At 40.8% G+C, this 11,631-nt stretch overlaps 1 protein-coding gene and 1 pseudogene across 49 annotated transcripts in view; both read right to left on the bottom strand.

Annotated features, from left to right (window-relative positions):
- Positions 1–1,171: 1,171 nt before the first annotated feature.
- Positions 1,172–11,631, bottom strand: part of TTLL5 (tubulin tyrosine ligase like 5) — a 291,003-nt gene continuing 280,543 nt past the window's right edge. For 36 of the 49 annotated variants that reach the window (XM_073997878.1, XM_073997882.1, XM_073997883.1 and 33 more), the window contains one exon: positions 1,172–1,823. In XM_073997878.1, the coding sequence (XP_073853979.1) occupies positions 1,801–1,823 (23 nt within the window). In that variant the 3' untranslated portion in view covers positions 1,172–1,800. The remainder of the gene's footprint in view (positions 1,824–11,631) is intronic. The other 13 variants (XM_005561827.5, XM_073997873.1, XM_073997874.1 and 10 more) reach the window with 2 other exon arrangements.
- LOC141407313 (neo-calmodulin pseudogene) lies at positions 8,221–9,008 on the bottom strand (annotated as a pseudogene).

The following is an 11,631-nucleotide window of genomic DNA, read 5'->3' as shown; positions in this document are numbered from 1 at the left end:
CTTTGAAATCAGTAATTCCAAAGGGTGCCTTTACCCTGGCTCATATTGTCAACAGTACACCAATTTGTCTCCTCTCTCTAGGAAACTTGTCAATCTAATTTGCTTAACAATCGAGCAAATAGTTAAGGTGGTCCTGAAACTACTCTCCAGTCCTGGGGACATCTGGAATGCGTTCTCACTTCTTTCCTGAAACCCACAGACTTCATCCTTCACAAGCAAACAAAATGTATCCATGCGCCAAAACCTTTGTTTTCATTCACTAAGAAGGCAATAAAGTCCCTTTTCTGTCCTTTTAGGTGTCCATTTTTCTTTTTAGACGGAGTCTTGCTCTGTCACCCAGCCTAGAGTGCAGTGGCGCAATCTCGGCTCACTGCAACCTCCGCCTCCCAGGTTCAAGCAATTCTCCTGCCTCAGCCTCCCGGGTAGCTGGGATTACAGGCGCCTGCCACTGCGCCCAGTTAATTTTTGTATTTTTATTAGAGATGAGGTTTCACCATCTTGGCCAGGCTAGTCTCGAACTCTGACCTCGTGATTCACCCGCCTCAACCTCCCAAAGTGCTGGGATTACAGGCGTGGGCCACCGCGCCTGGCCAGGTGTCAATTTTCTTTTTGGATTTCAACGTTGAGTCTATAGGACCCTGTTGAAGAAGCCCCAGACTCTGGGTTCTCCCTCGATAACTCCCCAGGGCAGCTAAGTTAATCCTTCAGTGAACTCTGCCGGCCACCTCTCAACCTTTTCTCTAGCAGAAGCCAGAGACAGACGACATAGGAAAGCGGAGGAAGAGAGACGGCGGAGGCTTGAGGGGAGAGCCCTGGGGCTGTGCTGCATCACTCCGGTGAACTGCGAGGTATGCAACGTGCAACTGGATGCAGGGCTCAAGCCACTGGAGGCCCACGCTGTGAGGGAGCCTGCCTGTCCAGGACTGATAATGGAGACCTCTGCATATGCCCTATCCCCAGGTGCGGGAGCTGCCTCTGGGAATAGCCTGGACCCACCATCTGCTGAAACGAAATGTAAAAATAAAACATCTCTTTACAGCTCACATTTCTAAAAGGAAGTTTAAAAAATTGCCCAGCAACAAAGTAAAATAACAAACTGGTTCTACTTCAGTCCTGTTTGTGAACATTGATGGTTGGGAAATTAGTAAAGGGAAAAAAAAAAAAAGAAAATAAAAATAGAATTACTTTATTAATCTTTGAAATCAGTAATTCCAAAGGGTGCCTTTAGCCTGGCTCCTGTTGCCAACAGTACACCAATTTGTCTCCTCTCTCTAGGAAACTTGTGATCAATGCTCCTCCTTCCCCCAGACCCTCCGAAAAGGGAGGAGCAACTTTGGTGGACGATGATGTTGGAATTTTAAGCTTGTACAAAGAAAATGAAGCTTCATACTGCAATCTGGAAAAGAAGAGGAAGCAAAATACAAATAGCCAAAGAGCCTCTTTTATATCATCTCTGTGCGGCAGCAGTAAAGGGACAGAGTAGACCTAAGCAGGTTGGGGGCATGGGGCAAAGGGAGGGGAAAAGATACACGTGTGCTCTGATGGGGTATATAATGCATCAGCTCAATGTCCCCACTGCCAAGTTCCATCAAAACCCAGAAGATCTGCTTTCCTGTTGTCCCACTGAAAGTCTGCATTGGATGATTGGCAACCATCTACTGCCACTTCCGCTTGAAGGCTTTGGGGACTTTGAGGCAGCAAAAGAAAATACTATGGACCCCTTGAAGTGCTGGTGGATGCTTCACCCTCAGTCACGCACCCAGGAGTGGTGAACAAGTTGTTTCTCTGTGTGTTTGTGGTTCATCTTTTAGTGTGAGCAGGATCTGAAAAAGAGAAAGGCAACCATGAAATGAATGAAATGACAGCATGAGGTTTTACTTACAGGCAGCAATGTCTGGTTTATCTAACATCACAGAAGAATCAAGAAGTGGTGGCCCAAATAAATGAAGTTCGCCTCCAAGTGCAAAGCTTTTTTTTTTTTTTTTTTTTTTTTTTTTTTTTGAGACGGAGTCTGGCTCTGTCGCCCAGCCCAGGCTGGAGTGCAGTGGCACGATCTCGGCTCACTGCAAGCTCCGCCTCCCGGGTTCACGCCATTCTCCTGCCTCAGCCTCCCGAGTAGCTGGGACTACAGGCGCCCACAACCGCGCCCGGCTAATTTTTTGTATTTTTAGTAGAGACGGGGTTTCACCGTGGTCTCGATCTCCTGACCTTGTGATCCGCCCGCCTCGGCCTCCCAAAGTGCTGGGATTACAGGCGTGAGCCACCGCGCCCGGCCGCTCTTAATTTTTTTTGAGACGGAGTCTCCTTCTGTCGCCCAGACTGGAGTGCTGTGGCGCGATCTTGGCTCACTGCAATCTCCGCCTCCTAGGTTCACGCCATTCTCCTGCCTCAGTCTCCAGAGTAGCTGGGACTACAGACGCCCGCCACCACGCCCGGCTAGTTTTTTTGTGTTTTTAGTAGAGATGGGGTTTCACCGTGTTAGCCAGGATGGTCTCGATCTCCTGACCTCGTGATCCGCCCGCCTCGGCCTCCCAAAGTGCTGGGATTACAGGTGTGAGCCACCGCGCCCCGTCGCAAAGCTCTTAATTGTAACCACTTTTGTTGGAAACCTTCCTAAAATACTCCCGGTTCTACTGCTGTTTCTTTTCTGTGGTGTTCTCTTTCCTTTTTTCTCTTGGACAAAAACATTTTATCTTTTGCTTTTCAAATTAAAAAATGCTAAATATGTCCATCTTTTCTAGAAACACAGTGTATTATTAGCATTTTTAAAGTGCATGAAAGAATTCTTCCCTGTATGCTTTTGAGTTTTTCTAAATTTTCCCTCAATGTCAGATTGTCAGATAATACTTTGCCTTCTCCTCAACCCCTCAATCCCAACATACACCTATATGCCCACCATCTGGTTTAAGAAAAGGAACTTTACCATTACCCTGCATCCCTGCTAGACCCTCCCAGTTCTTTCCCATTCTCACCATTCCTGAATTTTGTGTTTATCCTTCCCTTGTTTGCTTTAAAAAAAACAGATTTATGATCTTTATACCCCTATATAATATACTGTTGAGTTTTATGTGGCTTTGAATTTTGTCACGCTCCTGTGATTACATATGCGATGTCAGTATACTACTGGTAGAATTTCTTTGGGTATACACTTAGGAGGGGAACTGCTGGGCCATAAACACTTGCATCTTCAACTCTCTAATGCCATCATGTTTTCCGAAGTGATTATACAATTTACACTCCCTCTGGCAGTGCATGAGCATCCCCACTTCTCCACATCTCTACATGTGGAGAAGCAGTATTGCCTCAGTTTACAATTTCTGTGAATCGTGAGTATTCAATGCTATTCCACTGTGGCTTAATTAGCATTTTCCTGATTAGAAATGAGGTTGAGCACCTTTCAAGTATCTATTGTGTATACATGTTTCTTCTTATATGAAATGTGTGGATAAGACTTTTGCTTATTTTCCTATTGAATTGTTATTGATTTTTTAAAAAAACAGTTTTGAGATATAATTCACATATTGTACAATTCATTCCTTTAACATGTACAACTCAACAGTTTTTAGTATATTATATTCAGAGTTGTGCGTCCATCATCACAGTCAATCTTAGAACATTTTCATGACCCCAAGAATAAACCCCATACCTCTTCGCCACCACCCCCTACATCTCTCATCCCTCAGCTATAGGCAACCATTAGTCTAGTCTACCTTCTGTCTCTATAGATTTGCCTATTCTGGACATTTCATATAAATGGAATCATGCAATGGTTGTTTGTGACGGGCTTCTTTCACTTAGCATAATGTTTTTAAGGGTTATCTATGCTGTAGCATGCATCACTACTCCTTTTTTACGGCCGAATAATATTCCATTGTGTGTAGACCACATTTCATTTATCCACTCATCAGCTGTGGACATTAGGGTTGTTTCTACCTCTTGGCTATTATTAATAATGCTTCTATAAACAATGATGTACAAATATTTGAACTATGTTTTCACTTCTCTTGGGTATAGATACGGAAGTGGAATTAATTGCTGGGTCATATGGCAACTCTTTGTGTAAACCGTTTAAGGAACCGTCAAACTATTTCCAAAAGCAGTCGCACCATTTTACATCCCTCCCAACAGTGCATGAAGCTTCCAATGTCTCTTTTCCGTTACAGCCATTCTGGTGGGCATGAAGTGATACACTGCTGTATTTTTTCTTTTTCTTCTTTTGGTACAGATGGGGTCTTGTTGTGTTACCCTAGCTGGTCTCAAACTGTTCGGCTCAAGTGATCCTCCAAGCTGGTGGCTGCTGACCACTGTGGTTTTATTTCCCCAGTGTCTAAGGGTATTTAGCATCATATTATATGCTTCTTAGCATGGTATATCTTCTTTGGCAAAACATCTGCTCAGTTCCTTTGCTCATCTTTAAACTTGAGTCATCTTTTTTATTTTTTTATTTTTATTTTTATTTTATTTTATTATTATTATTATTATACTTTAAGTTCTAGGGTACATGTGCATAACGTGCAGGTTTGTTACATATGTATACTTGTGCCATGTTGCTGTGCTGCACCCATCAACTCGTCAGCACCTATCAACTCGTCATTTACATCAGGTATAACTCCCAATGCAATCCCTCCCCCCTCCCCCCTCCCCATGATAGGCCCCGGTGTGTGATGTTCCCCTTCCCAAGTCCAAGTGATCTCATTGTTCAGTTCCCACCTATGAATGAGAACATGCAGTGTTTGGTTTTCTGTTCTTGTGATAGTTTGCTAAGAATGATGGTTTCCAGCTGCATCCGGGTCCCTACAAAGGACACAAACTCATCCTTTTTTATGGCTGCATAGTATTCCATGGTGTATATGTGCCACATTTTCTTAATCCAGTCTGTCACTGATGGACATTTGGGTTGATTCCAAGTCTTTGCTATTGTGAATAGTGCCGCAATAAACATACGTGTGCATGTGTCTTTATAGCAGCATGATTTATAATCCTTTGGGTATATATACCCAGTAATGGGATGGCTGGGTCATATTGAATTGTAAGCGCTCTGTATGTATTTTAGATACAAGTCCCTGGTCATATACGTGATTTGTAAATATTTTCTCAATTTCATGGATTGTTATTTTACTTCCTTGATAGTGTCCTTTGAAGCACGAAATTTTAAATTTTTGAGCATGTCCAGTTTGTCTATTTTCTTCTTTTGTTGCTTATGCTTTTGATGTCATATCTAAGAAACTGCTTATTTAATTTTAGAAGTTCTTTGCTTAAATATCTGGATACTAACTTTTTGCTTTTTATGTATTACAATCATCTTCACCCAGTTTGTGACTTGTGTCTTCACTCTATGGCTTTTTGAGACAGGGTTTTGCTTTGTTGCCAAGGCTAGAGTGCAGTGGCAGAATCATGGCTCACTACAGCCTCAACCTCAGGGGCTCAAGCAATCCTCCCACCTCAGCCTCCTGAGTAGCTGGGACCACAGGCATGTGCCACCATGCCTGGGCTACTTTTTACATTTTTTGCAGAGGCAGAGTTTTGCCATGTTGCCCAGCCTGGTCTGGAGCTCCTGGGCTCAAGAAATCCTCCCACCTTGGCCTCTCAAAGTGTTGACTTTACAAGTGTTAGCCACTGTGCCCTGCCTGGTATTTTTTAAAGAAGATTGTTTTGTAATTTATTAATTTATAAGTGCTACTCAGGAAAAAAATTAGATTGTATTTCGACATGTACTTAACAAGTGATCTTTTCAGAAAAGGTTATTTATTTATTTATTTTTATTTATTTATTTATTTATTTTCGAGACAGTGTCTTGCTCTGTCACCCAAGCTGGAGTGCAGTGGCATGATCATGGCTTACTTGCAGCCCCAACCTCCTGGGCTCAAACGATCCTCCGGCCTCAGCCTCCTGAGTACCTGGGACCACAAGCATGTGCCACCATGCCTAGCTAATTTTTTTTCTATTTTTTTTGTAGCAATGGAATCTCCCTATTTTGCCCAGCCTGGTCTAAAACTCCTGGGCTCAAGTAGTGAGCCTGCTGTCTCAGCCTGCCAAAGTGCTGGGTTTATGGGTACAAGCCACCACACCTGGCCCAGATACGGTTTTTTAAAAATATTAGAAGACTTCTAGAAAATCCAGGACAGTCACCATAAAAACAGGATGGATTATTTTAAAAAACACACACAAAAAACAAACAACTTTCTTTTTTTTTTTGAGACAGGGTCTTAACTCTGTTGTCCAGGCTGGAGTGCAGTGGCATAATCATAGCTTATTGCAGCCCCGACCTCCTGGGCTCAAGTGATCCTCCCACCTCAGTCTCCTGAGCAGCTGGGACCTCAGGCATGTGCCACCAGGCTTGGTTAATTTTTTAAATTTTTGTAGAGACAAGGCCTCCCTATGTTGTCCAGGCGGGTTTGGAACTCCTGGACTCATATGATCCTCCCTCCTTGGTCACCCAAAGTGCTGGGATTACAGGTGTGAGCCAATGCACCCGGCCCTGATAAAGGTTTTTAAAATAAAAAATTTCAAACATACATAAAAAAATAAAACAATATAATACACTTCCATGTTCTCATCATCTAGCTTTGATAATGATCAACACCCTACCATTTGTTTCATCTCTTCACATTTTTTTCCTGGAGTATTTTCAAAGCAAACTCAAGATAACATTATCTTCAGAATCTATCTCTGATGAATAAGAAACGAAGGGGAAAAAAAAACCTCCCACAATATCTTCATGGCATCTTAGAAGTTCTTAATTTTAACCAAGTCAAATGTATCAGTTTTTACCTTTATGGTTTGCACTTTTTGGTTTTGATTTGAGAAGCCCTTTCCTGTTACTGTGACTGTAATGATCTGGTCCTCTAATGTATTCTAAAAGATTTACATTTTTGCTTTTCATATTTAAGTCTTTAATGCAACCTGAAATTGTGTACAGTTCGAAGCACAGATCTAATTCCATTTTTTCCTACATGATAACTGATTGTCCTAACGTTATTATTGAAGTCTATCCTTTCCTCCTCTAACTGCAATGCATCTTGGTCGTAAGTTATTTCCTATATATAGACTAGTTTTAGGTTTCTCTATTTGGTGTCAATATCACACTCTCTCAAGCATGTTAGCTTGATGCTAATTCTTGTAATCTGGTTAAGACAAGTCACACACAGCCCCCTACTGGCATCCCCATTCTTTATAGGAGTATAAGGATTCTTCTCTCTTTCATATACATTTCAAAAAACAAAAATAAACAACTAATACCCTCTCAAATATACAAATCAATTTTAGGGAAAACTGACATCTTTACAAAACTGTAACTTTTTTTTTTTTTTTTTTTTTGAGACAGAGTCTGGCTCTGTTGTCCAGGCTGGAGTACAGCGGTGTGATCTCAGCTCACTGCAACTTCCACCTCCTGGGTTCAAGCAATTCTCGTGCCTCAGTCCCCTGAGTAAGCTGGGACTACAGATATGCACCACTACGCCCAGCTAATTTTTTGCATTTTTAGTAGAGATGGGTTTTGCCATGTTGCCCAGGCTGGTCTTGAACCCCTCGGGAGTTTGGGTAATCCCCCTTGGCCTCCCAAAGTATGTGGATTACAGGCATGAGTCACTGCACCAGGCCACAAACTGCAACTTTTAATCCACGAACATGTAGGCCTCTCCATTAATTTCTTAAAGTGTCTCTCGATAAGGTGTGTGTGTGTGTGTGTGTGTGTGTGTGTATATTTTAATCACAGGTCTTACATCTTTTGTTAGATTTATTCCTAGGCATGTGCTTTAATGCTCTGTAAAGTGTACCTTTTCTGTAATCACATGCTCTACCCGTTGGTGCAGAAATATAGAAATGCAATTGATTTTGGAAAATTCTCTGATAAAGCCAATAATCTATTTGAACATTCTTTTTGGGTTTACAATCAAATATGTTGTCTGAGAATAATGACAGATCTGCCTCCTCCTTTCTGATCCTATGTAATTTCCTTGTCTTGGTTTACTTTACTGGCGAGGACGTCCCTCCCACTACATCACTGACTGGAAGTGACGGTGGGCTCCCTTGTCTTGCTCCTCATCTTAAGGGAATGAATACTTCCAAGGAATCCCAATTAAAATTATAATGTTTACTGTTGGATTTTGTAGAGATATTTTATTATTAGGTAATGAAAATTCCCTTCTATCCTAGGAACTTTTAAAAAAGTCATGAAGATACAAATGCTAATTCTGTATCCATTGAAAGAAGCATATTCTCCCCCTTTAATCTGTTACTGGAATAAATTACCTTAGTCAATTTTTACTTTTCAAATTGTAATTGTTTTATTTATTTATGTTTATGAAGTCCTAATTACTATACATGCATTTTTTTTTTTTGGCAGTAGAGAAAAACCTTTCACAGATAAGTGACAAAAAAAAAAGGCAAGTAACAATTTTGTCCAAGAAATTTAACACATTTTGTACAAGGTCTTCGCTTTGCTGACATCATCTGTACAAAGTCGTCTTAGTTTACTTGACTGTTACCATCAGTATCTGCTTCCCTGAAAATTTCATCAACTTCTTCAACTGTTAACTTCTCTCCAAGGTTTGTCATCACATGGTGAAGTTCTGCAGCACTAATAGAGCCATTGCTTCTCAAACACACTGAATGTTTCTCTAATTTCTTCTTCACTGTCTGTGTCTTTTATTTTTCTTGCCATCATTGTCAGAAATTCACGGAAGTCAACTGTGCCATTACCATTGGGCATCTACTTCACTAATCATGTCCTGTAACTCTGCTTCTGTGGGATTCTGCCCAAGAGACGTCATTACAGCTCCCAATTCCTTTGTTGTTATAGTTCCATCACCATCTTTGTCAAATAGTGAAAAAGCTTCTTTGAATTCTGCAATCTGCTCTTCAGTCAGTTGGCCAACCATGCTGCCAGCGCAACCAGTTTCTGAGATGTGACTACACAACCACTCAGTTCGCTTGCTCCACTCAGACTAATGTCAATTTCCAAATATTAAACAACTGTTGGCCAGGCACAGTGGCTCGCGCCTGTAATCCCAGCAATTTGGGAGGTCAAGGCAGGTAGATCACGAGATCAGAAGATTGAGACAATCCTGGCTAACATGGTGAAGCCCCGTCTCTACTAAAAATACAAAACTTAGTTGGGTGTGCTGGTACGCACCTGTAATCCCAGCTACTTGGGAGGCTGAGGCAGGATTATTGCTTGAATCTGGGAGGCGGAGGTTGCAGTGAGCTGAGATCACACCACTGCACTCCAGCCTGGATGACAGAGCAAGACTCTGTCTCAAAAACAAAACGAAACAAAACAAAACACCAAAAAGAACAATTGTTGAATCTCTGGGATAAACCTAACTTGGTCATGATGCATTCACTTTTTAAACATTATTAGATTCAAGTTGCTATTATTCTATTGGGAATTTTTTGCCTTTTTTTTTTTTTTTGAGACAGAGTCTCATTCTGTCACCCAGGCTGGAGTACGGAAGTGTGATCTCGGCTCACTGCAAACTCCACCTCCCAGGTTCAAGCGTTTCTCTTAGAGAGTCTCAGTCTCCCAAGTAGCTGGGATTACAGTCACCCACCACCATGCCGGGCTAATTTTTGTATTTTTAGTAGAGACGAGATTCACCATGTTGGCCAGGCTGGTCTTGAACTCCTGACTTCAAATGATCCACCTGGCTCAGCCTCCCAAAGTGCTGGGATTACAGGCATGAGCCACTGTCCCTGGCCTGAATTTTTGCATTTTTATCCACAATTAAGAATGTCTTGCAATTTTAAAACGTTTTCTGTAGACTGTCCTTGCCAGGTTTTGATATTAAGATAATAGAGTTGGAAAGTGTTCCCTCTTTTCTTAGACTCTGGAATAGTTTGTAGACTGAAATATTTGTTCCTTGAATGTTTGGTAGGACTCACCAGTAAAACATAAAAGCCTAGTAATTAATTTGTGGGAAGATTTTTGTTCTTGATTCAATTTCCATAATAATTAAAGGAATATTTGGATTTTGTATTTCTCCTTGAGTAAATATTTGTAAGTTAAATATTAAAATTGTATTCATCTCACCAAAGTTCTAAAAATATATCAGCATATCATCATAAAGTTATTCACAATATCTTCCTGCAATCTGTTTAATCTCCGAAGCATGTATAATAATGTCTCTAACTCATTCCTCTCAACTGTATGTTTATTTTCCTCTAGATCTTTATTATCATTTTTTGTTTTTACTTTCTTTTGACTTATTTTGTTTTTCTTTTTTTTTAACTACTTAAACCAGATACTTGGCACATTAACTTTCAGCTCCTCCTCTTCTCTCACTGCAATCATAAATTTTCCTTTAGGTATTACTTTATCTACATTTCTTAATTTTTTATATTAAACAACATTTTAAAACTATTACTATTATTCTTATTTTTTTTTGAGATGGAATTTCACTCTTGTCACCCAGGCTGGAGTGCAATGGCACAATCTCAGCTCACTGCAACCTCCACCTCTCAGGTTCAAGCCATTCTTCTGCCTTAGCCTCCCGAGTAGCTAGGATTACAGGTGCCCACTACCACACCTGGCTAATTTTTGTATTTTTAGTAGAGACAGGGTTTTAGCATGTTGGCCAGGCTGGTCTCAAACTCCTGACCTCAGGCGATCTACCCGCCTTGGCCTTCCAAAGGTGTGAACCACTGTGCCCCACCAATTACGATCTTTAAATTAGTTAACTCTTTTCTTAATTTCCAAAAATACGAGGATTTTTCCAGTATCTTTTTGTTATTGCATGGTGGTCAAGGAACATAGTGTTTGAAATGTGATTTAAGGCCTACTACATAGTTTCTGCAACTCCCCCATAGAAGCTTGCAAAGAATGTGCATTATGCAGTTATTTAGTGTGATGTTCTATACATGCCTATGAGATCAAGCCTGTTAATGATGTAGACAAAATTTCCATTTTGTTTTTCTCTGTTGCCCAGGCTGGAGTGCAGTGGCATGAACACAGCTCACTGCAGCCTAAATCTCCTGGGCTCAAGTGAGCCCCATGCCTCAGCCTCCCATGTGGCTGGGACCACAGGCACACACCACCATGCCCAGCTAATTTTTCAATTATTTTGGAGAGACAGGATCTCACTTTGTTGCCCAGGCTGGCCTCAAACTCCTGGGCTCAAGTGATCTTCCTGCCTCAGCCTCCCAAAGTGCTAGGTTTATGGGTGTGAACCACTATGCATAGCCTCTTAAATTTTCTTATTATCAGAAACATTACTTATTATCAGACTGCTCAATCTAGCAATTACTGAGTTAGATTAAAACCTTCCAATATAAAGCTAGATTTACCTATTTTTCTTATGGTTCTGTTAATTTTTTGCCCAATGTACTTTTCATACATATGTATTTATTAAATAAAAAAAATTAAATATACTAAAGTAAGTTAATAAGAAAAGGTTGAGCACTTTCTTGGTGAACCTTTAGCCATAATGTAGTGACCCTCTTTATTTTTTGTTATGCTTTTTGCCTGAAAATCTATTTTGTCTGATAAATATAGCTACATCAGCTTTCTTTTTTTTTTTTTTATTATACTTTAAGTTCCAGGGTACATGTGCACAACGTGTATGTTTGTTACATATGTACACATGTGCCATGTTGGTGTGCTGCATCATTTACATTAGGTATATCTCCTAATGC

Source organism: Macaca fascicularis, chromosome 7, assembly GCF_037993035.2.
Source record: "Macaca fascicularis isolate 582-1 chromosome 7, T2T-MFA8v1.1".
In the NCBI taxonomy this organism is placed as follows: Eukaryota; Metazoa; Chordata; class Mammalia; order Primates; family Cercopithecidae; genus Macaca; species Macaca fascicularis.
The sequence above is the reverse complement of the archived record's forward strand: the minus strand, read 5'-3'. Positions and strand labels throughout refer to the sequence as shown.